Source organism: Parus major, chromosome 2 (assembly GCF_001522545.3).
Source record: "Parus major isolate Abel chromosome 2, Parus_major1.1, whole genome shotgun sequence".
Lineage (NCBI taxonomy): Eukaryota > Metazoa > Chordata > Aves > Passeriformes > Paridae > Parus > Parus major.
In genome coordinates, this window is record NC_031769.1 from 5,734,948 (window position 1) to 5,755,929 (window position 20,982).

Here is a 20,982-nt window from a genome sequence, read left to right on the forward strand (position 1 = left end):
TGCTGATAAAAACAATATTCTTTCATTTTATAGGCAGCACCTGAGAACCAGTAAGATAGATTTAGAATTTCAGTACATACATAATCATATCCACTGAATCTTGCACAGTTAATCATCTCACCTGGATTGTCTCCTGTAAATGCTACTATTTTACAGTCTGGGCTAAACCCATAACGCTGACTATAATATGGAGAAATGGGCCCCTAAGGAAAGAAAGAAAGAGAGGGAAAAAGCTCAAAACAAATGGAATGCAGTCTTGCAATATATGACATAATGTATTGTAACACAGAACTGAAAAACCCTAGAGCAGCTACAAGAATAATTTCTGAACATTTAAGGTATAAATGAATATTTTAAAAAAATTTAATGCACTTTTTTTGTTGTAGTTGATGAGAACCTCACAGAAATACCCTCAGATTAGATTTGGAAATAGGCTAGTAAATAGCAGCATTTTAGCTTTGGGTCTTTCTTCAGTTATTCACATCAAGTAACATAAACACATCTATCTGTTTTGCACATATACATGAATATTAATAGCTACAAATTAGAAATTCAATGCAAACATAAGAGGAAACACAACATTAATATACATCACAGCATCAAATGCTGGAATATGACCCTTATTATTTTAGAGGTCAAGAACTGTATTCTTTTAAGCCACATTTGATAGCCAAAGAGAAAAAAAACAGAGGAAAACTATCCATAAAAAATACAAGGACATCTATAAGGATTTTTTTATATGTTCCTCTCCATTAAAGATCAGTGAATTCAGAGGGCTCAGGTGATGGGTATCTCCACTGCCTCACATGTGCACAGCTAAAGAATAGCTGGTTTTGTGCTGGGTAGGAAGATTAAACTCATTTACTCAGGAGATGTGAGGCTTGATTTGATTTCCCCATTATGCTACGTGAACTGAGGAGCTTTAAATATCCCAAATTATTCACAAAGATTACCTCATTAACTCTACAAACAGCTTAAAACAAGATCTCTGTTGAGAAATGCAAATGTTGGGTTCTGATTCTGCAGCAATAAACACCGTGTGCATCTCTGCAGTGACCAGGTGCTCTGAGGCATGGGAGAGGACCCCAAAAATTCTTATCATTGGAGCATCTACCAAAAAATCTCTCACACAGCCCAGGGCATGCAAGAATCCAAGGAGACCCAAGCTATGATGGGTGTCAGTCTCCAAAGATGTCTGTATTTGCTCTGAAAAACACCTTCAGAATACAGCTGGAAATACTAAACCAGCAGCATTGCACACACAAATGCACTCCAAATGCCATTAGCAAACTCCCAGAAAAGCCCCAGTTGTTATTTACAACTCTTCTGGCCAGGCACATACCAGGACTGAGTGGGATGGCACAGGACATCCTAGCCTCTCCTCTAATCCAGGGGCACAAGCATCAAGGCAGGATTTTGACCATGCCTTTTCCCAAATCTGCAGCAAGTTCATACCAGAACCTACAAGACAGATCAAAAAAGGAAGTGCATAGGGTTAAGCAAAGACAAGTCCAGCAACAGAAAAATTTACAGATGTTTTACATTTAAAAAGGATGGTTTCAGCTCTTCTAAGAATAAAGGATACTGATAATTTAGCCTCTGGAGAGCTTTCACCTGCAAAAGTAGCAGAAAATGCTTCTCTGATGTACAGTGCACTAGGAAATTCAGTCATTCACAAATTATGAGTAATAATAAGAATATCATCCCCATCAACTCCCCCCCAAATCTCCCACCCTAGACAAGGACTTCATACAAGTAACTAAAGGTGAAGGGCAATATCTTGAAGATGTGCTGTGCTCAGAAGAGACCTAAAAGTGAAGAATTTCCCCCCTCACTGGGATGGCTTTACATTACTCCTACCTTTGAGCAGAGTATCCTATGAGCATCTAAATCCACACTGACTAATTTTTCTCCATATCAGTGTTTCCCTTTTCAACTTTTCAAATAAACCCTCTAATTCTGAGGATAATTTGGTATCCAGTTTTGAATACCAAAGCCATGATTTTCAGGAATGCTGAGCAGCCCAACTGAAATCTGCAACACCTGCGAGTGTGCAAACCTCTTAAGGCCAGGTTCTGTGAACTGATTTACAGGATGCAAAAAAACTAAATAACTGATTTGGTCACCTGTTTTGTCACCAGAACTATCAGTAGATCTGAAAAAGGCCTGTGCAATTTTGGTTTGGATTCTCATTGCTCTTTCCTCACTGCTTTATTGCTTGTTTAAAAGTTAATTGAAGTTGATTAGTGGCCAAATCTATATAACCTACTGAGCATTCCACACCCCTGGCTTCTGATTCTAAGATGCCTTTAATTGCACATTTCATTAGACTTCAAAATCTGTATTTTTTTTTGGTTAGTGCTGCTCAGGGACATAGTAGTCTTACTCTAGATTTAGTTTTATTTCAGTTTTATTTCAAATACTGTTTGTCCCACGATTTATGTATCTCAGAAACACAGCCACATCATCAGTTGAGCACAGTGAAAAACCTGGTATTTCCTTTAATTCAGTACATTTTTATGCTTTTTAAATCATAAAGATGGTGAAGTTGATGCCCCATGCAGTGCCTGTGGAACAGGACTTTGCTTGCAGTGCTAGGATGCAGAGGAAGAAAAGGATTCAAGCCCCAGACAGCACATCACAAGGCTCCAGCAGTGCTTCTACACTGAGAAAGGGCCTTTAACACACTCCACACACACTTTGCTGCTGGTTACACAAGCACAAATGAGCTCACCCTACCAACTCCCAGCAGAGTTTTTCATACAGGCTTAAAAACGGGTTTAATAGCATTTATAAACAAACTTTCTATTTATCGGTACAATCCCAAGTGCCACCAGTGTGGTCTGGACCTAGTGCTCCACACGGTGTTGTAAACAGAAAGTGCTGCACACTCAAGCTGAGACACTGGAAAAACTCAAGCCAAACAGCAGGATATTTGGATTATTCTTAATAACATAAAAACAGAATTAATTTTATCCAACTCAATCAATCCCATTTCAGGCAAATTAAACAGATTTAACATATTTGCCCTTTGATGCAACAGCAGGAATTTGACAGAGCATGAAGTGCAACAATCCTCCCACAGGCAAAGGATGCAAATCCCTTTTCTGCCATCAAAATCACAACTACACACCCAGAAAAGGAAAGATGGCAAGATTTACTCCATCTCATCTCAGTTCCCTATGAGACACCACTTTTAAATCCAGCCATCTCCTCCTTCCCAGGGTAAACTGTGTCCTGACAAGGTAAACTCAGCCCAGAGTCACCACCTGCACTTTTCAGAGGTGGAGGGTGTGAGCAGCCACATGTCCCATGCTCTCAGGCAAAACAGGGCTTTCTACAAACATATCCACAGATTTTCCTGGAAAAGTCCATGATTTAAAAGGCCAAAAACTTCTTCACTAAACTAAAGCAGTGAGGAACAGAATCTTTAAATTCACAGGAATTTTCTACAGAAAGGTTAGCTTTGTCGTTTTCTGCATTTTTTTATTGGTTTGGGTTTTTTTAATCTTTCTTGGTCCATACCCCACAAGCCCAAAGAAACATTTCACCAGAATCCTCCAATGCAATTTTACAAGACATTAGGGCAGCCTTCAATCTTTCCTGCTTAAAGCAGAAAAGCCTCTAATCTTTATAACTGAATGTTTACATTATACAGAAACAACTTCAATTTATTAACTGGCAGATGTAGTGGCACAAAGACTTTCATGTGCCCTGAGAAAAGAGAGATGAGGCAATTTGCCCCAGCCTCAGAAGCTCATTTAAAAAATGTGAAACAACAGTTTTAGAAGAACTATTAATCTGTTGAGCTGGATTCATCCTATCCAGCTGTGGGCATGGGAATCTCTAGTCAGTGGAAAATAAAAAACATAGTTGAATGCTCCTCTGATTATATGAGGAGTGATGCACACAGAGTTTCTAACACCTCTGCTCTTGATCTACTTCACAAAGTTTAATATACAAAATGAGTAATAATCTGATGAGTAAGGGGAGAAAACAAACAAAAATCAAAGGCAGCCCTTGTACTCATCACCCCATCAGCAGTGAAGGTCAACAGCCAAGGCCACAGCACAGTAAGAACTGAGGAAAGGGTCAAAACATGGATTAATAGATTTTCATATTTCACTACAACCACTGACTTTTAGCACAGAATGACCAGGAGCATGATCAGGACTTGCTAATATTTATTACAAATACAAAAGTGTGAGTGCTTGAACGCTTAGGGGGGAAAGGGGAGAATACAAACATTTCCATTACAATGGCCCAACGATGCAGACTAACTGGTTTTATTAATCAACAAAGTAAAGATCAATATTTGCATATATTTATAAACAGGTAAGTGCATCTGTTTCTGCATTACAGCACTCTGGATTGCCTTTTCAGTGAGCTAAAGCCATGGGAAGTGTAACCACACAAGCTTCAGGAGGAGTAAATTCAGCCCACCACACTCCTTTTGAAATGGCTTCAGTCCAAAACATCCTTTTTTGATAGAACAACAAAAAACAAGTATGCTAAGCTACAATTTGCCTAAGGCACTTAGTAAAGCATTTCAAAAGATAAAGCTTCTGCAGGTCAAGAGCTGAATTGCTGTTCTTTAAGGTGTCTTCTAAAAGAAACAATGCCCCAAGTGTTCAACTTCTTTAGGCCCCAGATGTATCTTACTTTTAACATCTGCACAATATAAATGAAAATCATTCTTCATTCCACTAGAAGGTAATTTCAGGTTTTTTAAATCAATCATTCAGGGTGCTCAGCCATTCACAAGTGATTTGAACCTTAAAAGATTGGACCTTTAAGAAGAAAAGGAAAAAATCCTGAAACTGAATAGCATATTTCCCACAATGACCTGCAAATTTAGAGAGATAAGTTATTGTGTAGAGCTAAACAATATGACAGGGTCTTTAAAAGACAATATGACCTGAAGTTAAACCTACAGAAATGAAGAATAGGTCTATTATCTGAATATTATTTTGAGAGATGCATTTTAAACTACAATACACAGGTGCTAAGTAAAAGATCAGGTGAATAGAAAGAAATTGTAAATGACAAGAAAACAAGTTTTTCAGCTGCATCCAAATAACTACTGCATCTACTATACTTACATTTTATTACTGGGATTAGAATTTTCTCTCATTACATTAACAGCAGAAAGGAATGAATGAGGCAAAATATAGCTTGCAAAGCCAAAAAATCTTTTGTCTTGTAAAGAGAACAGTAACATCCTGCTTAGTCCTCTTATCTTTTTTTCACACAAAGATTTAATAATCTTACATGCTCTGAACAGCACATAACATTTATTCAGGTTCTGCAAATACCCATAGGTCTAACAGAACAGGCTTTCCTGGAGCTGTTTGAAAAATGTTACTCATTTTCTAAGAAAATTTTCCAATTAAGGAAATTTTAATTTTCTTTACTTTAAAATACTTTGTTTTCCAACATTTTTTCATGTTCTGAAATTGGAGAAGAATGGCTTTCCTACACTTTCTTCCAAGCAGAAAAGGTAAAGTTACATTATTAAAAAAAATAAAAAATGAACACAAATTGAAAATACTTTAAATGCTTATAATTTTAAACATTCAAATCAAAATTAACACTTCACTCTCACTGAAAAATAAAAAAATCAGTATGTTTCTTTATAAGAAAAAGCACCTAAAGATCTCACTATCTCTCTTTGAAATACAATATGTGGCTGAGCAGCTCCAGTGCTCAGTATTTGGACCTGCTGAGGAGCAAAGTGCAAATCTCCAAAGAGTTATTGTTGCCAATAATACACAAAAAAAATAAAATTCAGCTGTGGAAATAGCTGGCTAAAAGGACAGGACCAGAAAACAGATATAATAATCTCACAAGTGTTATGAAATAAGCATGGATTGCTTTGCCATTTCTGAGGTCTCGAGTATAACTGGAAGCTCTGATAGCAAGTAAGTTGTCCATTAGCTAAAATTGATGTGTCTTGTCTTTTCCTGTAAGATTTGATGGAATAACAAAGGAGAAAAAATGAATTGGTTTTAACTCAGGGGTGTGAACCACATCTCTATAATGCAAAAAATTCCACAGAGAGCCTTGTTATCTAACCTTTCAGCTCTGAAATATATCTTCTCTTAGTTTCAGAGCAGAAATCAGAAAAGCTATTTAGAAATAACAGCAGAGCTCCCAGGAAAATGCTTTCCTTTGTAACTGCCATTTAAAATTGTCATTTAAAAGCTGGATAACTGAGATAATATACAACAGAAAAGACAGTAGTCTTGTCACTTTTTTGTCTTTGTTATGATGAATGGAGATATATAGAAGATTTCTTTTTTTTTAACTGGGTTTAGTACATTTTGCTTTATTTATGCTTTTTTTTCCTGGTTCATTTTGAAAATATATTTCTGTTGTAGATCCACACTCCAGTTAGGTGGGGAAAAAAATCATCACAGTATATATCATGTTCACATCCTGTGCTCCTCTGAGCTAAACCAGCAAAACCAAAGAAATATCAGAACTCTGAAGTTTAGTTTAATATTCCACAACTTTCTTATGCTTCTAAACAAACTTTCACCACTCCTGTACACATCACAAAATAATGAAAAAAGCTGTAATTACTTTTAGGAAGCTTTTCTGTGGATCCATTTGATGGGAAGTGGGAATCAGTATGATGGGGATAGATAAACCTAGCAAACAACAAACCCAAAGAAGTAATAAACTTGTCATTAAAATTTAAAGATTGAAAACAAATTCCAGAGACCTTGTCCCCCATCTACATAATGCAGGGATGGAAAGGAAAATTTCCTTGTTAAACTGTTATTATGAAAAAAGCCCACACTTACCATCACTGTAATCAATGGGTGCATAAGTTCCTAGGAAAAGGGAAGCTGCAAAGCTACTGACCAAAGAGATTCTCTGAAAAAGAAAAAAAATTGGGAAATAGTGAGTCACATCAGTATTCACTTCAAAGAAAATAAGTGGAAAGCAAATAAAGTAATTGGAAGCAGCAAATGTTAATAGATGCCTAAGGTTAGGCCCAGAAAGCACTCAAAAATACACCTAGAAGGATTATTCAGCTCTGACCATCACAGTAATACAGTTCATATCAATCTGAAAGTAAACCCATGATAAAAGCTGTTAATAGCTCTGCCTTCTGAAACATGCAAAACACACCTAGTATGTTTGCATATTCTGTTAGCATGAATCCACAACTTCAGTATATCACAGAATCTCATTTTCAAAGAAAAATACTTTCTAAAAAAAAACCACACGCATGCAAAAAAAAAAAAGAAAAAACCCACCTGTGTCTTGATGACAGGGGAAATGCTCAGAACCATGCTCTGCCCCACCCACAGCACAGGTCTGTAAGCTTTTAGAAGCTCTGGCAAAGCTCAGAGAGCACCTTTAGCACCTCTTCATGACCCCTTGCCTTCCTTCCAGCTGAGCCCCAGACCTCCCAGGAGTTTCTCCCAGGAGCTGGTAATAATCAGTTTTGAACTGAGCCACTGCCTGCAGCTCTGCCTCAGGGCATGCTCCAACTGCCTGAAATCCAGCTGTAGGGCTGGCCAAAAAATGCCCCATGTGACACAAGACACTGATCCACCATGAACCTGCTTCCTCTTCACATCTGCTGTGTGAACTATGAAGTTAACCAGCCACCACCAGGCTTTCTGCATGATCAAGTATTGTCTGTTCCCAAGAAGCTAGCACAAAAGCAGACAAATTTCTCATTCTGTGCTATGACTTGCTCAGAAGAAATATGGTTGTCACCCAATAACTAAACAGAATCAAACCTCTACTGGTGGAGTGAGCCAGAAGTGACAGGTTTTTTTATTAATGATCACAAAACCACTGCTTCACACAGCATTCAAGGGCAGCCTATAGCTAGAGCTCTAAGAGGTGATTGTAATGGCCAGGAAATTTAATGATGCACTTGCTCTTCATGCATCTCTCCTCAAGAATATATCACATTGTGCTCAGATAACAAAGGCTACCTTCTGTGGTGCCCCAGTGGGTAGTAGCTGCCTGAAATGGAAGGAAAAAAGGATGAAGTTAAACTGTAAATCAGCCAGTCAGTTTAGCAAGCTGACCTACAGAAGCAAAAACATCCACCTTCCACATGTCATTGAGACTGCCAAGCTGTTAAGTGCTCCTTGAGGGTCCCCAAGACCAGCTGTGGCAGAGAGATATTTTGTGTTTGAACACACCTTGCATAAGCTTTATTGCTAAAATTTGCCATCAGTTCAAACAGGCCCCAAGGTCCGAAATCGATCTAACCAGTTCTCAGTTCCATGGACCCATGAAATGAACTGCTTCATACAGAGGTGAGATTTTAAAAAAATAAAACACAAAAAAAAATTATTAATGCTATCAAGAACTGAAGGAATGGAAAACCATGTCTCCCTTATTTCCTTACTTACTTCTCTTTGTACAAAAGGGGTCTATGTTTCTCCTTTTCCAGTCAATGGGAACTTCACCAGACTGTCACAACTTCTCAAATACGATGGATAGTGGCTTAGCCACTTCATCCATCAGTTCCCTCAGGACCCATGGAAGTATCTCATCAGGTTCCATGGACTTGTACATCTTCAGGTTCCTTAGATGGTCTTGATCTTCTCCTACACTGGGTGGTTCTCAATTGTCCCAGCCCCTGCCTTTGCCTGCTGTGACAGGTGATGTGGCTGGAACTCTTGCCAGTGAAGGCCAAGGCAAAAAAGCCATTGAGTGCCTGGCCTTCCTCACAGCCTGGGTAACCGGATCTCCCATTTCCTTTTGGAGAGGGCCAACATTTTTCAAAGTCTTCCTTTCACCACTGACATACCTATAAATGCTTTTCTTGTTGCCCTTGATGTCCCTGGCCAGATTTAATTTTGTCAGGGTTTTAGCTTTCCCAACCTGATCCCTGACTGCTCAAACAACCTCTCAGTATTCCTGCCAGGCTACTGCCTTTATTTCCACCTACTGTAGGCTTCCTTTTTGTGTTTGAATCTGTCCAGAAGCAATTTGTTCATCCACACAGGCCTCCTAATGTTTTTGCCTGACTTAATCTTAGTTGGGATGCATCACTCAAGAGCTTGGAGAAGGTGATCCTTGAATATTAACCAGGTTAAGAGAGCCTGTATCCTTCCATTCCAACACTCCAGGAGGCATCCCACCACATCTCCATGATGCCAAAAGGATCATAACCCTCTAACTTCTGTTTATTCCCTGGTCCATGTGTGTTTGCCCAGATATTTAATCTGGATTGCCAATGAAGGTGACTTTACTGGCTGCTGCTGTCCTTCAGGGGCTCTCCTGCTGACTTGTCATCCCTCTCCAGGCTTTGGGTATATCTCTTTCTGGTACTGGCATCAAACTGGTAGGAGTGGATTGGTCTGAGGTTCTCCTCCCCCAACAACTTCAGTTTAAAGCTCTATTCACCAGCTTGAGAAATCTAACACTCAAAGTAGAATTGATGTCTGATTTTTATCTGCCTAACTACTAATAATTTAACAAAATTAAAAAATAAAAAATTCAATTTTCATCTTAAATTCAAACACAAGGAGCAGAATAATCTTTAGCAAAAGGTCTGTAAAAACATCTGTACAAAATTAATTTTAAAAGATTTTCAACCGTGTTTTCCAATAAGGGAATTGAAGTTAAGCCAACCTCAGTTTGCTTGTAGACCTCAGGATTCTGGCTGTAAATCTTTGCTATCTGGTTTCCTGTAAAACGCTGAGAAAGAAATGCAAATGCTTAGAAACACAAACCCTAAATGGAGTCAATAATCATTAACTCTGTGTAATGAGTTCAGAACATTGCACTTTGGATATTTAATTTGCCTGATGCATGATGAAAGTCAGTGCACAGCAGGCAATCTGCACTAAACAGGGTATAACACATAGTCTCATTATGAGAATTTTGTTCACCTTTTGAAAAAAAGGCATGTGGAAAAGCATTACTATCCATAATTTACATTTCAGAAATGACAGTTCAATGGAATGAATCACACTTATTCTGTGCACAGGAACCAGCACAATTCAAATGCTGCCTTCAAATCCTTGAAAAGGTTTAAGCTACACAATCTATGTACCTGCCTGTGAAGCAGGTGAATTGAAATTAAAGCAAGAAGTTTCATACTCAAAGCAGAAACTCCAGCACAGGCTAAAAACAGCTGTGAGAATATTTATTTTTCATCCACGTATTATGTCAAAAAATAAAAAAAAAATCTTGTATTGAAACCTTAACATTTAACAAGTAAAAAATAAACTGTTAGTGGTACACAAAGTCTGATTTTAACAGCGACCATAAACTTTGCATGATGATTGAGAAACAGAAACATCAGTTTGGGAGGTTAAAGCATTATTCTGTTGAACCAAGAGTATGAGCAGCCAGGTGCTGAGATGCCTGGAGAGCAGCCCTGCTCCCACTCCACAAGGCATTGCCACAGTTACAAGAAGTGAAGACTCAGGCAGAGGAAACAAGTAACAATGTACCTCTGACAGTGTCCCAAACTTCCTAATCACTTCCCTTAGGTCAACAGCTGCTTGTTGGCCTCCAGGTACTATTAAAAGACCAATATTTTAATTGCAGAAGTTTCCTAGAGCAGCGATGCACAAATAGGTGGAAGGATTTACCCTAAACAAATCTGTAACACAAACTGGGTTTCCATCCCCATAGAAATGTGGCTACACAAGCTGTTCCCAGGGAACAACCAGCCCTGAGACATTAAGCATGGTCACCCAACCACTGGCCAAATGCTCACTCCAACTGCCTCCTGCTTCAAAATTTCCAGTGTTTGGTTCATTTCACCATAAAATTTCCATATCTTCCTTTGTGAGACTAATGCAAAGCAATGTTTGGAGTTTCTTCAAAAGCTCTGTCTTTCATAGTTAATGGCTTATGGTTACCTGCTGCAGTTCCCTGTGAGGATAGAATTGTTTCTATCACAAGATTCTGCTGGGAACTTTCTCCCCATCCATTCCTTACCTCATAGGCCCGGGAGCCAGTGACACTCGCCAGGGGCTGGGCTCCCCCCATGGCTTTCTCCAGCGCTCTGCACTGGGAGGTTGTGCTGGAATCCATCCAGATGGGACTGTTACTGACTGAGAAACAGCCCTGTCATAAAGAACACCCTTTATTAGGAAGTCTGATCTCTGAGAAGTCCCTGCTAGAGCAATAAAAATACAGCAGCCCTATGTATCAGCTCCCAGCTCAGTTCTCTGACATGCCTTCTGCCATTCTCTCAGCAATTACAGAAATCAGATATCAGATATTGGGTAGAATGTTGGCCAGTGATGAAAAGTTCAGCCCATATTTTACCTCAGTGGGAAACAACATTCTTTTTCTGCTGTCACTTCACAGACCCTGCAGCATGATGTCTCAGTACATCCTCTGGTAGCCAAAACCCCAGCCCCTTTTAGAACTCTGCAAACCATCAGATTATCTTCCTACAGCTCTACTAACACATTTGTCTTTAATGCATAGCCACCTGGAAATACAACTGAGGCTTAATATGCCATTTATTCCCTCATTTTAATGCTATTTCCATGAGTTTTGCACAGATGAGATGGTTACAAAACCAATGATTTAACACATCAGTTACACAAAAGTCTCCCTTTCAACATAAATCTGTCCTTTCTGACCCTGAAGTAAGGAAAAAAGGGTCTTCCAGAAGAAAGCTAAGTCCTCACAGGCTTTTTTTTTTGAATAACAGCTTGTCAAGTGTGTGTTCAAAGCTCAGCAATCAGACACATACAAAATGCTGAGGTTCAACAAGGTACTTGGTTAGGATTTTAAGTCCACACAACATTACCCTTACATTTTTCAGAGGTAAATGTAAACTGGTCTTTTTAAAATAGATATATTTTCTTATGAAATCATTTGCACATCCTCCAAGGAAACTCAGTTACAGTGTGGTCTTTTCCACCACAATTTTTTTGTTAATATCAATATATTAAAAATGTAAAATATTTACAGATTGTTTACAAAAATATTACATTTTCTAGAAGAACAAAGAGACTGTTACTTTGACACAGAAAGATTCTGTGGGGATACCCACTGGCACCTGCAAGCCTTTAAAGCAGAACATACTGTCATTCAGGAAAAAATAAAATGTCAAAAGCCCTGCAACTGAAGGAATAACTACTACACTTCATTTATGCTGGAGGAGCTTGCAGCCCAGACAAATAAGAGGAAGAAGAAAAACAATGTGTAAGGATCAGAAAAAGGACAATGTAGCCCTCCCTTCAGAGCTTTTGTGCATCTTACCTTTAGTGATTGATGTAAAGGCAGTTCAGATGATGCATTCTTTAAAATCTGGATGCTTCCTTTTTTCCAGTACACACTCCCATGTTGCTGTAGGAAATACAGAAACAGGGGATGGAGATGCCCTCCCAAGCCTCAAAGTTCATACCCTGATCTTACACTCTAGGGAACAAAAGAACTTTCTCCAAACTAGCACCAAAAAATGGCCCATTTCAAATCAAGGGTCTCATTAAAAACTCTTATGTAAGACTGAGCAAAGCAGACACTAAACCAGAACATTATTTTGAACTACAGAATTTTCTAGTGGGAACAATTATTGTACTGCTAATGGCATTAGATAGTTATTTGAGGGTTCTTTGAGCTGCAGCCAGGGCTCCACAGTCAAGGTTTAGTTCTGTGCTATTACAAGCCTGCCCCCCTTGCTGGAGGAAGGCAAAATAAAGGGAATAGGGGAAGTCTGGAAATGTGCTCCCTTTTTTCACTGGAGTAAGGTGGGGTTACTTGGCAGTCCCCAGCTTGTGCTCCACTGAAGAATACCAGCTCTGATTTTCAGACACTTTGTTCAGACTTTCAACTGCAATCAATGAAACATGGAGATAAAAGCAAGGGTTTTGATTAATTAGTCACAGATACATCAAGATGAATAACCTAAACCTCGTACATCAGAATTAGCTATTGCTTTGGTGCTGTCTTCACCCTGAATATCATCTGTGAAAGTTATAAAAGCTTTAGTTGATTCATTGGAGTACCAGGAGGAGACCAGACAACTGACTAAAAGTCAGGGTGGGTTTTATAAATCTCAAAAAAAGGCATTATGCACTACAGGCTAAATCACAACAGCATTTTTGTAATTTCTGCATAATTTTTGCTGTTTCTGGGCAGATGCCTGTCCTAGCCAACAAGAAACTGCTCAGTAGGATGTTACTGTGCTTTTAGCAAACTGCTCCTTGCTGTTTCTCCTACCCCATTTTCCACAAGCACCTGGATCCACTAAAATTCAAAATGAACAAAGAATTAAAACAAAGTGAAGCCAAGCAGTTCTGCACTATGCTGATCTAAATAATTGCACAGCAATAAACCTCATCCTCCACTCCCACAATCTTCTAGTGATTGTTGTGTGTGCTTCAGGTATCTGGTTCCCCTGAGGAATGTCAGTGGATGCTTATGTAGAAGTTGAGATCTTATTTTATGCCTTTACAGTCTTCTGCCATACAATTGTTTAAATTTATCACTCTACCTTATACTTTGTCAAATAAATGCAGTAAAACTGAACTTTTCTGTACAAACTAACCTGGCCAGCACCAGACAAAGCTCTGATCTGAGAGAAGTTAAAGCCTGAAGACTTCATCTTTTCCAAGATCATATCCAGAGCCTACAACAACAAACAGAATCACGAATGACAGTAACGAGCTATCAAATTATGCATACTCACAATCTGGAATTAAACAGTAAATTCATGTCATCACTGATAAGAGTTCATTGGCAGATAATGAAAAATTAGTTAATGACTATGGACTTCTCAAAAATCTGCATAAATTAATTTATTAAGTGAGAGTCCATAAAAGAAAAGTTGAGTCACACAGGAAAAATAAGATCTTTAAAGAAACTGAATCACAAAGATCCATTCTTTAAATCCTAAATAAGAGGCAAAAAATTTAAGAATTCCAATTAATTAAAAAGCACTTTAAGAGCGCTAGACACAAAGCAAGATTATATTTTTCTGTTCTTACTTTTGAAAATCCATGAAATCTTAATAGGGTACACCCTTCACCCCATCCTACAAGATGACAAGCTCAATATCAGTGCCTCCAGTGTCAACAAATTCACAGATTGTTTAACAGACAGATAATTCAAGTGATTTTAGCATGTGATTTCAAGCATCTAGGTAAATTTTGTTCTTTACACATTTTCCTGAAGTTTAAAACCATATCTTTAAATAGTTTAATTTAGATCAGCATTTCCCAGACTCTCTTGACAAATGAACCACTGCAAGACTTCCAAAGAAACATCATATATACCTATCTCATCATATTATTAATTTAATAATTACAACAGTTCCTCTTCATTATGGTTCAAAAAACCAGCTGCAAGCAAATTTACCAAACCTTTGTCAGCTACTGTGGATCACCAACTGGGGGTTCTGTGACCTTTCAAATATTTTAACAATTCAAATCCCTCTAGTGAGACAAATTTACATAGTACCATGTAAGTGTTGCAGAATCTGCACAGAAGTAAGGAAGGCCTTATTTTAAAATAGAAAAAAATTGGTACTTCAAAATAAACATCAGTCAAACTTACTGTGGATCAGTGAATAAATTGCCCTTTTACCACTTACCAGTTGTAACATCAACTGGTGAGCAAAGCTTATTCTAAACAAAATAGTTTAAGTAACCTGGGAGCTACAAAAACACAGATTTCAGGAAGGCAAAGTGACAGCTGCCCTATTTGTGTATGGGGGGAAAAAAACAGTCTTTATATCAAATGAAGAAAAGTCAGGAAGGAATATCTCACACATAGAATGCTGTAATAGTAGTGAGTGAAGAAACAAACAAAAAAAACCCATCAAAATGTTAGCAATTTCTACTATGTTTGTTGATAGCATTACTATTTGCATACCAAAGACATAGAACAACACTTCAAAGAAACAGAATGTAAGCAAAAGGACTATATTGATTTGAGTGATGGGTTCCACTATTCTCACAATAAACTTTCATTTCTGTAACAGCAAGGAAAAATTTGATCCATATAAAGGCTATTCATACCTTGACCCACATAAGCACTGGTGAAGTGACTGTCAGTCTGTCACTGTGAATATAGACTCCACCTTGAGTCCTACAGAAAAACAGGATTTTCTCTTGGTAAATTCAGCAATTTTTTTTTTCCCTTGCCAAGCACAGTTCTTCAAGTTCATTAATGACCAAAGAGAATTTGCAATGCTTTTATGTTAAGAGCACAGATCGGTGTTTGAAACATGAAAAAGTAAAAGCCAGCTCCTAGGAGGTGACATATTTGACCCAATTGCAAAATAAGTGATTTTCAAGGAAAGGCCCTGATCCTGAAGATCTGGGATAAAATCCATTGCTGATACTGCTCATTGGCTCCATGTAATTCATAGTTTTTTCTGTCACAATTAGTGACTTGAACCTCAAAGATGAAGTTCAATTTTTGCTGTTAAACCATCAAGTAAATAAATGTGTATTATAGAAACTCGTGACTGGAGGATGACATTTGTCAATTCTAGCCTATTGTTTAAGTAAGCAAATACTGTCATCCTATATCTTAACAACTGAATTTATCTCCAAATGCCTTTTATATGTTCCCCTCATGCAATTTACCTGCTGTTCTGAGAGCATCCCACACACACATGTCCACAAGTCTGAAGTTCCAAAAGAAAATTAATGGTTTATTTATACATAATATTTTGGGGTATATTTTCTTAATTTATTTCCTATTGGGAGCTCTTGTTACATTTAAATGCAAGGAAGGCAAGAGCATATACTACCCTTGCAGAGTGAGAAACAGGAACTGGCATGACTTTTTCTATTCCTCCACACATATCAGTGAGACCAAATAGGGTAACAGTCCCCTCACCCCAATCTCCAAAGCTTTATTATTACCCAAGTAAAATATAAAATGTAAAAAGCCTTACTTAAATTCTGGAAGGTCTTTATCAAAATGAACATTATCCTCGTAAATGACCCTCAGCTGTTCATCAATAGCAATGACTTTCAACTAGAAGAGATAAAACAGGAAGTTAACAAAATCTAGCAATAATTGAATAGCACTGATGACTCATTTATAATAATTTAATTCCCACAGACAAAATGAAAAGAAAAAAAAATCACCCCAATCCATACAACTCACTGAAAGTAGGGCATAATTTTACATTAAACAAGTTATTATGTTATTTTCCAGCATGTCACCTACTCAGAAACATGTGGGGTTTTTTGTATTTTCTTTCTCCTGCAATGCACAAGATTGGGCTACAGGCATGTGTTAAAGAACAAACATATTACCAGGTTCATAGCTTGCATCACAGTAGCCAGTTTTTCCAATTCCTCCAAAGAATACAGTATCTCAGATTAAAGGCGTCATACACCCTCCTTTTTTGTCACCTCCTTTTTTTGCCTCATCTTACCAAGGAACCTTACAGACCCTTTAGGGTATCTTGAACACTTTTTCTGCTCCCCAGATGGTGAGTAAATCAAACTCTGCCCATTTGGCAAAGCTCAGAGGGCATTACACAAATGTATTTTGAGCTACTGCAACAGAAAGCAACATGGCCAGCTCCATAAAGCTGAGCCCTCTTGTAAGCATGAATTAGAAGGGTACCACAACCTTTCCTCATCTGTCTTTATTTAAGTTCACCTAGTTCTGAAGAAAGACAGTAAGAGCTGAGAAGAAAAGCAAGAGGGAAGCTCACATTCTGTGCCTATTTCAACCAGGGGGAAAGTGCAAACTGCTGCTAAAGGAATTGATAAAAAAAACCCTACAAAGGCTGTCATTTCAAGGAGCTGCATTCAAATAACAAGGCCATCCCCATTTTTACCACAGTAGCGTAGAGCCATTATCTATGCCCTGGCACAACTCATTACCAACCTGCACTAGCTTAAAAATGGCTCTGACCCACTGCAGCCTAATTGGCTCTCTGCTTGCAGCACGTCCCCGTGAAAACACTTGATCAACCTAACCTGGATGTGTCTTTTCAAGCTCCTAAACTTCAGCACAACCATAATGGTGATTTATGCTTGAGCACCTATTTTTAACATATTCAGACCTCTGCACAACTTGGGCAGAGTTTCTATTTGCAGTGCAGCAATACCCAGCTGTGCCAACAAATCAGAATTTCAAGCAGAAACCTGAGCATCCGTGTTCATAGTCTTGATTAGCACAAGGACATTGGGAAGCCAGGTTTGGGTGGGAATCCCAGCTCCCAAAGCAGCAGGCAGAGGGGTCTTTATGCAGCCTGCACATAGAGAAGGGCCACAGCACTATTCTCCAGGATTTAACCAATCCCTAGCAGGATGGGGAAGCAGGACACGTTTGGACATACAACCCACTGCTTCAGATGGCAAACAGAAAGGGACAAAGGTGAAGGGGATATGGGAACCAGGTACATGCACTGTGTGGAGGTCATGGACTTCTTAAAACACACAAATAGCTTGGAATTATTATGGCCAAAAGCTAAAACACAGGAAGTTCCACTTCAAAATGAGGAAGAACTTTGTTACATTGACTGTGGCAGAGCATTGGAACAGGATAGCCAGGAACGACATGAAGTCTCCCCCTCTGGAGACATTTCAAACCCACGTGGACATATTCTTGTGTCACCTGCTCCAGGTGACTCTGCCTTGGCAGGAGGTTTGAACTGATTATCTGCAGAGATAATCACAGACTCACGGAATCGGTCAGGTTGGAGGGACCACAGTGGATCGTCTGCTCCAACCTCCCTGCCTTAGGAGGCTCGTCCCTAAGCACACGGCACATGATTCTGCACAGACATCTATCTCCAGTGGCGGAGACTCCACAACGTCTCCGGGCAATCCAACCCTAAGGATTGTGTGATCCTGTGAATAATTTGGCATCAGCCGTGTCGGGCTGCAGCGGGTGCGAGCCCCGGGCGGGGGGCACGGCCCGGGGACCGCGAGCAGCCGGGCACGGCAACCCCGCGGCGAGAAGCAGGAGAGCGGGGACGGAAGGCGCGGGGAGGGGACGGAAGCGGCCGAGAGAAGGAAGGCCTGGCCCAGATCTTGCTCGGCGGCGCCGGTGGCGGGGGGAGCGCCGAGCGCATCCCCGCATCCCGCCGGAGCAGCCCCGTGCCCGCAGCCCGGGTGCGTTCGGAGCCGGAGCGGGCAGCGCAGCCCCGCAGCGGGCAGGGTCCGCAGCAGCCGGGGCGCCCCCGGCCCCGCCGCCCGGCCGAGGGAGGAGAGAGCACGGGAGGGGCGGGGGAGGTGCGCGGTACCTGCTGCGTGCTGAAATCCCAGCCCAGGTAGCAGGGAGCGGCCATGGCACGGCACGGCCCTCGCCGGAGAGCTGGGGCAGGGACCGGGAAGGAACCGGGAAGGGGGCGGCTCTGCCGGCCCGGCCTCCCCGGGCAGGAGCCGCCGGCCCAGCCCAGCGGAGCGGCAGCACCGCGGTTAATGAGTGCTCAGGGAGCAGGGAGCGGGACGAGCGCTCCATCCCTCGCACGGAGGGGCCGGGAAGAGCTCGGGGGCCATGTGGTGGTGGATCGAGGCCATGGTGGGGTGATGCTGCCATGGGATTGTCCCGAACGCGGGCCCGTTCCCTGCTGCGCAGCCCCAATTCACACACCGGGGAGAGGTGATGCTGTCCCTTCGTTATGGTTTGCGCAGAGCCAGGAGCTGCGTGCTAACCCGCAAAAGGCTGGCGCACAGGTCGTTAAAACTTTACACTGAGTATACATTTTAACAAAGGCGGCAGCTTTCATTGGTTACAAATTACGGGACTTTTCCCTGCATCCGAGTTTGGCGTCCGTTTTGAGCAAGTGGTCCATGAGTTGATGGTCACAATTACCCACTGCTGTAATCACTTTTCCCTCAGTTACTGCTCAGTTCTGCTGAATTCACTTTTGGTGGCTCTTGTCCAGCCCATTAATCTTGGGACTGTCTTCCCTTTCCTTAAAACAACAGATTAGCCAAGCATACGGAATTCACAATGCAGTTGCTTAATCATAACTGTCCAGCTACAGCTATGGCTAGCAACTCAAAAAAAAAAACAAAACAAAACAAAACAAAACAAAACAAAAAAATCTGCAAAGTTTGACACAAATCCTTGTTCAAATCTTGAGGGGCTTGGGATCAGGTCGATGGGATGGTGGGATGATGTGATTCTGGGTCACACCAGGGTGCCAGGGTAGTGCATGGGGCAGCTGAGCACAGATAACCAGCACCAATACACGGGGACCCCCAATGGAAGCACCCAGACCAGTGAGAGAACACCAGAGCTGCCATGCAGGAATCACCCAGGAACCAGAAACAAATCAAAATGAGCAACATCAAGCCACAGTCCCAAGGAATTAATTAAATTTTAATATCCCATTACTGCAATTAATATCCCACAGCCCTGTTGTGGTATCACACTCTAATCAGCACAAACACACACAGCATTCCATTAGAAAGCACAGTATTGTTACTTTGGCTGAAGTATTGTTTTCTAGTTTGCCTTTTTTCACTTGGGAGGGTTGGGGAGGTTTTAGGATTTTGCATTATCTGCCGTAGCATGTGACAAGCAAAGTGGCATTCCTAAATCAAAAGAAGACTCATCTGAAATACACTTCCATTCCGCAGTCAAGGCAGTATCTCAGCAGAGCCTTAATGAAGTCAAATAGGTTTTGCATGCCCAGGATCTTAAACAATTTTTACAGTACAAACACTTAATTTGAGATAGCTCAGGTGGTCAGAGCATGGTGCTAATAATGCCAAGGTTGTGGCTTTGATCCCTGTATGAGCCATTCACTTAAGAGTTGGACTTGATGATCCACGTGGGTCTCTTTCAACTCAGAACATTCTGTGATTCTAATTATAAAATATTATAAAATTTTGTCATGGACTGAGCATTTAAAAATATATTCAGTGATTTCCAAAGCCCTATCACCCACAGACTTATACTTTCAATATTTCTAGTTATTGTTGTGAAGAACAACCTTTAGAACAATGGCCCACCATGTAGTGGTGGAATTTGCCTGCCCCTGAAGAGCTCACGCTGGATGAACCTGTCCTGAACAAAGGTCTCACTTAACCAGTGGCTGTGAAGGAAATAAGGTTTTTGAAATGTTACCAAGAACTGTTTCCTCAGTGTAATTTATACCAGAATAAAGGATCAAATAACACACAGAAGCTGGGTTTTTTATTAATGCTGAATGTGGCTGGTGAGCCAGAGAGGAGAGGTTTGCTCAGCCCTTTCATTGGCTGCAGTCCCTGTAAACAATAACAGATTCAAAGGCTGAGGCTTGAAGGGCTTCAATTTTCAAAAGATTTGAAAAAACAAATAGAAATTTAAGTCTGTAAGTCTGAATATAAAGAACAATGAATGACTTCTGAAAAAGAGAAATTTGTGGATTTTAATTTTTTTAAAGGGGGTATTGGCTAGTAGAAAGGGAACCAGAGTTTATAAATTAAAAAAAACCCCAAACTTTTGAGGATGTAAGAATTAGTTATATTCTTCAGCAATCAGATCAGAATACTCCCAAAAAAACAACAAATTGCTTGACTTAAACAGCACAGAAAAGCTGGGGCTGGAATAACCTCCCTTGTATCATCAGTCTCCTTGATTAGGAACAAGGGGCCAAGACAAGTCAGGAGGAGAATCCACTGAAGGACAACTTGGAAATGTTATTTTTGCTGCTTTCACTTTTCATGTTTCTCAAAAGAAAGTAAGGAAGTTTGGAGAATCAATGCCTTACTCAGTCAGTCTGTTGCCCATCTTTTTATCAAGGCAGCATTGTCTCAAATTTATTTTGAGTTTGGAATTATTTGAAATTTATTGTTTGAGTATGGAAAATGTTCATTGCTGCTGTTCTTTCTGGACTTAAATTCATGCCTACAGATACTGCCATAGCTTCCAAAAATGATTCCTGAAAGCAAAGAAGGTTTAGCTGTGCATTTATCAGTGAAGTTGCATTCATGTACTAGTGATGTTTTAGCACTGACAAATCCAGAATTTCCAGAGGGGATGGACAAAATCCCGTTTATAATTGAAATGTCACCACTGCAGATTAACAGCTTGAGGCAAAGCACAGATTAATCACTC

General features: G+C 40.2%; 1 protein-coding gene across 2 annotated transcripts in view; it reads right to left on the reverse strand.

Annotated features, from left to right (window-relative positions):
• Positions 1-18,307, reverse strand: part of XYLB (xylulokinase) — an 80,778-nt gene extending 62,471 nt beyond the window's left edge. Inside the window, exons 1-10 of one of the 2 annotated variants that reach the window (XM_015619853.3) lie at positions 18,176-18,307; positions 15,863-15,945; positions 14,976-15,045; positions 13,505-13,585; positions 12,217-12,303; positions 10,936-11,064; positions 9,616-9,681; positions 6,810-6,882; positions 1,343-1,461; positions 122-203 (exon numbers count right to left, since the gene is read on the reverse strand). In XM_015619853.3, the coding sequence (XP_015475339.1) occupies positions 122-203; positions 1,343-1,461; positions 6,810-6,882; positions 9,616-9,681; positions 10,936-11,064; positions 12,217-12,303; positions 13,505-13,585; positions 14,976-15,045; positions 15,863-15,945; positions 18,176-18,220 (835 nt within the window). In that variant the 5' untranslated portion in view covers positions 18,221-18,307. The remainder of the gene's footprint in view (positions 1-121; positions 204-1,342; positions 1,462-6,809; positions 6,883-9,615; positions 9,682-10,935; positions 11,065-12,216; positions 12,304-13,504; positions 13,586-14,975; positions 15,046-15,862; positions 15,946-18,175) is intronic. The other variant, XM_015619852.3, reaches the window with a different exon arrangement.
• Between the last annotated feature and the right edge of the window lie 2,675 nt (positions 18,308-20,982).